Source organism: Solanum verrucosum, unplaced genomic scaffold (assembly GCF_900185275.1).
Source record: "Solanum verrucosum unplaced genomic scaffold, falcon-dt-bn FXZP01000238.1, whole genome shotgun sequence".
Lineage (NCBI taxonomy): Eukaryota > Viridiplantae > Streptophyta > Magnoliopsida > Solanales > Solanaceae > Solanum > Solanum verrucosum.
This window is the reverse complement of record NW_026020630.1, coordinates 2,653,436-2,656,148: the sequence shown is the minus strand read 5'-3', so window position 1 is coordinate 2,656,148 and position 2,713 is coordinate 2,653,436. Positions and strand designations below refer to the sequence as shown.

General features: G+C 28.1%; 1 protein-coding gene across 1 annotated transcript; it reads left to right on the top strand.

Moving 5' to 3' along the window:
• The first annotated feature begins 580 nt into the window (after positions 1-580).
• Positions 581-2,450, top strand: LOC125811894 (ethylene-responsive transcription factor WIN1-like). Its single transcript, XM_049491442.1, has 3 exons — positions 581-784; positions 1,345-1,576; positions 2,160-2,450. Exons 1-3 carry the CDS (start codon positions 705-707, stop codon positions 2,448-2,450), a joined length of 603 nt encoding a protein of 200 aa, XP_049347399.1. The 5' UTR covers positions 581-704.
• Positions 2,451-2,713: the final 263 nt, after the last annotated feature.

Here is a 2,713-nt window from a genome sequence, read left to right as displayed (position 1 = left end):
CGAATGATAGAATCAACATATATATTCAAATTGAGAACAATACAAAACCGTGCAAAGCTTGTGTACATGAGCAGATCTAGCTAGCCTTTGATTGAATTAGTTACGATTTACGTGAACTCAAATTTTTTTGCTAAAACTCTATATATTATTATATAACGATATCGAACTAAAATTTTCAAAAATTTCTTTATTAATATGTCACTAAATTGCTCGTATCCAACGTACTTTTTTATAATCCTTTGTTAATATGTGTTGAATAAGATCAGCGATAAAGATTATTGTTTAGCCACAAAAAAATTTTTGCCGCAAACATATATACATATTTAAATGTGAATTTTCATTCATTATTACATATTAACTTTATATAGAAAATCATAAACTTCAAATCTCAAATTTAACTTTATATAGAAAATCATAAACTTCAAATCTCAAATTCATATCCGTGCAATAGTTTTTAGGTGATGCTGTTAATTGCTCTAGTACAAAATTAGTTCACCGACATAAAGTGTATGGTTTAAAACAATTGGCTATATATATTTATGTGGACATTTGTAGTTTTGCACAAAGTCATATCATATCATATTAATTCATTAGCAACAAATTTTTACATTTTATTTATATATCTTTTTTCTTCTTCTTCTTCTTCTTTACTTCACCAAAAATTCTTCAATCAATTCAATTATAATTTATTTTTAAAAAAAAAAATGGTACACTCAAAGAAGTTTAGAGGTGTGAGGCAACGCCATTGGGGTTCTTGGGTTTCTGAAATTAGACACCCCTTGTTGTAAGTTAATTCTTTCATGAATACTATTTTTCTTATTAACGAATCATAGTGAATCTCAATAAATTGTGACAGCAAGATCACTCTTATATGAATACATTTTTCATATAGATATACAACATCTCTCTTTTTCAATTTCCTTGCTCTTATCTAACTTAACTTATCAATGTTACAATGTTGGTATTGGGGGATGGGATGGGAGATTAGCCATTTATTTGTATACACTATCAGAAATCAATCAATTTTCGTTGAAAATAGCTTCATTGAGTGCTATGCTTTTTCCGATGGACGACTGATCATTTTTATAGTATATCTACTCATAACAATTACTTTGAATATGATAAAAGTCATTTTCTGACGTAAAATTTTATTTTGTAGGGCCGTTATAACTCTTTGTCAGACCTTTTAGTTATTTGTGTTTTTTTATCTAGTCACTTTAACATCATAGAAAATAACTTTTTTGACTTTACTGTTATAGTGAATAAATATCAACAATCAAGCTTGATTTTAACCCAAACTATGTTTTTTTTTTCTTTTCTAATTATGATATATATGTGTTATAGGAAAAGAAGGGTATGGTTAGGGACATTTGATACCGCTGAAGAAGCAGCAAGAGCATATGATGAAGCAGCAATATTAATGAGTGGAAGAAATGCAAAAACTAATTTTCCAATAACACAAGATTTGGATAATAATAAAGATGTAAAGGCTAAAGATCAAGAATCATCATCATCATTTTCATCACCAAAAGCTTTATCTGAAATACTTCATGCCAAGTTGAGGAAATGTAGCAAGGTGAGCACCCCCACCCCACCCCCCACACCTCCAAATTCTGGAGGGATATGACTTACATGAAAATGTCTATCGAAAAAACGTGTTTCAAGTAGTGATTAGTCCATTTTTTGTGATACTATTTTCTTGTTAGCATATTTTAAAAAGAATAATAACCTTTCTATTTCTAGAAATAATTTAACTTCAACTTTTTTATCCTACCTTTAATCACATGACTTTGTAGTCACACAAATATTGCATATTTTGATTACAAGTTTCAAAAAGTTTTTATTGAAAACTATATATTATTCCTTTGTTTCAAATGATATATGTGTCATACTAATTTCCTTTCTAATTAGTATGTTTCAAAAAATAGTATCGACCACTTTGTATAATTAGTAACTCTTTAATGTCAATATCTATTCCACATGGTTTATAGCAGTCACTACTAAAAATTCACTAAACGAATTTGGCTCATCGATAACATTTTCAAGAGGTAATTTTACATGGAAAATCACTTACTGATCCATATACTTCAAACATATTATTTTCATATAAAGATATTTCTAGTGAAATTAATTAATTTTTGTTTTTTTTAATCATATAGGTACCATCACCATCTCTCACTTGTTTAAGATTGGATATTGAAAATTCACACATAGGAGTTTGGCAAAAACGTGCTGGCCCTTCTTCTGATTCAAAATGGGTAATGACAGTTGAACTTCAAAAGAAAAATAATCCCAAAAATATTAATGTTCATGAAGGAGAATTAAATAATAATAATAATAATTCCAAGAATAAGTGTGGTGAAATAGTTGAAGGTATAAGTATTAGAAGTGAAATGGATGAAGAAGAAAGAATTGCTTTGCAAATGATTGAAGAATTGCTTCAAATATGATAAAAAGGAAACAAAATCGCGATGGGCAATTTCTGTTGCTAAACAACAAAAATCTGTTGATGCTGATCCTATTTAACGATGGATTATCTAACGGTGGATTTCAAAGCTAATTTCTATTTCTATAGTAGATAACTATCATTGTCTAATGTTTGCTTAATTATCATGTAATGTGTGATTAATTTTATGTTATTAGTTTGATTTCTAATAATAATTTGGGCAAGAAAAGGGCCTATGTAAGTAGTATTTTTATTTTTTTTTATAGA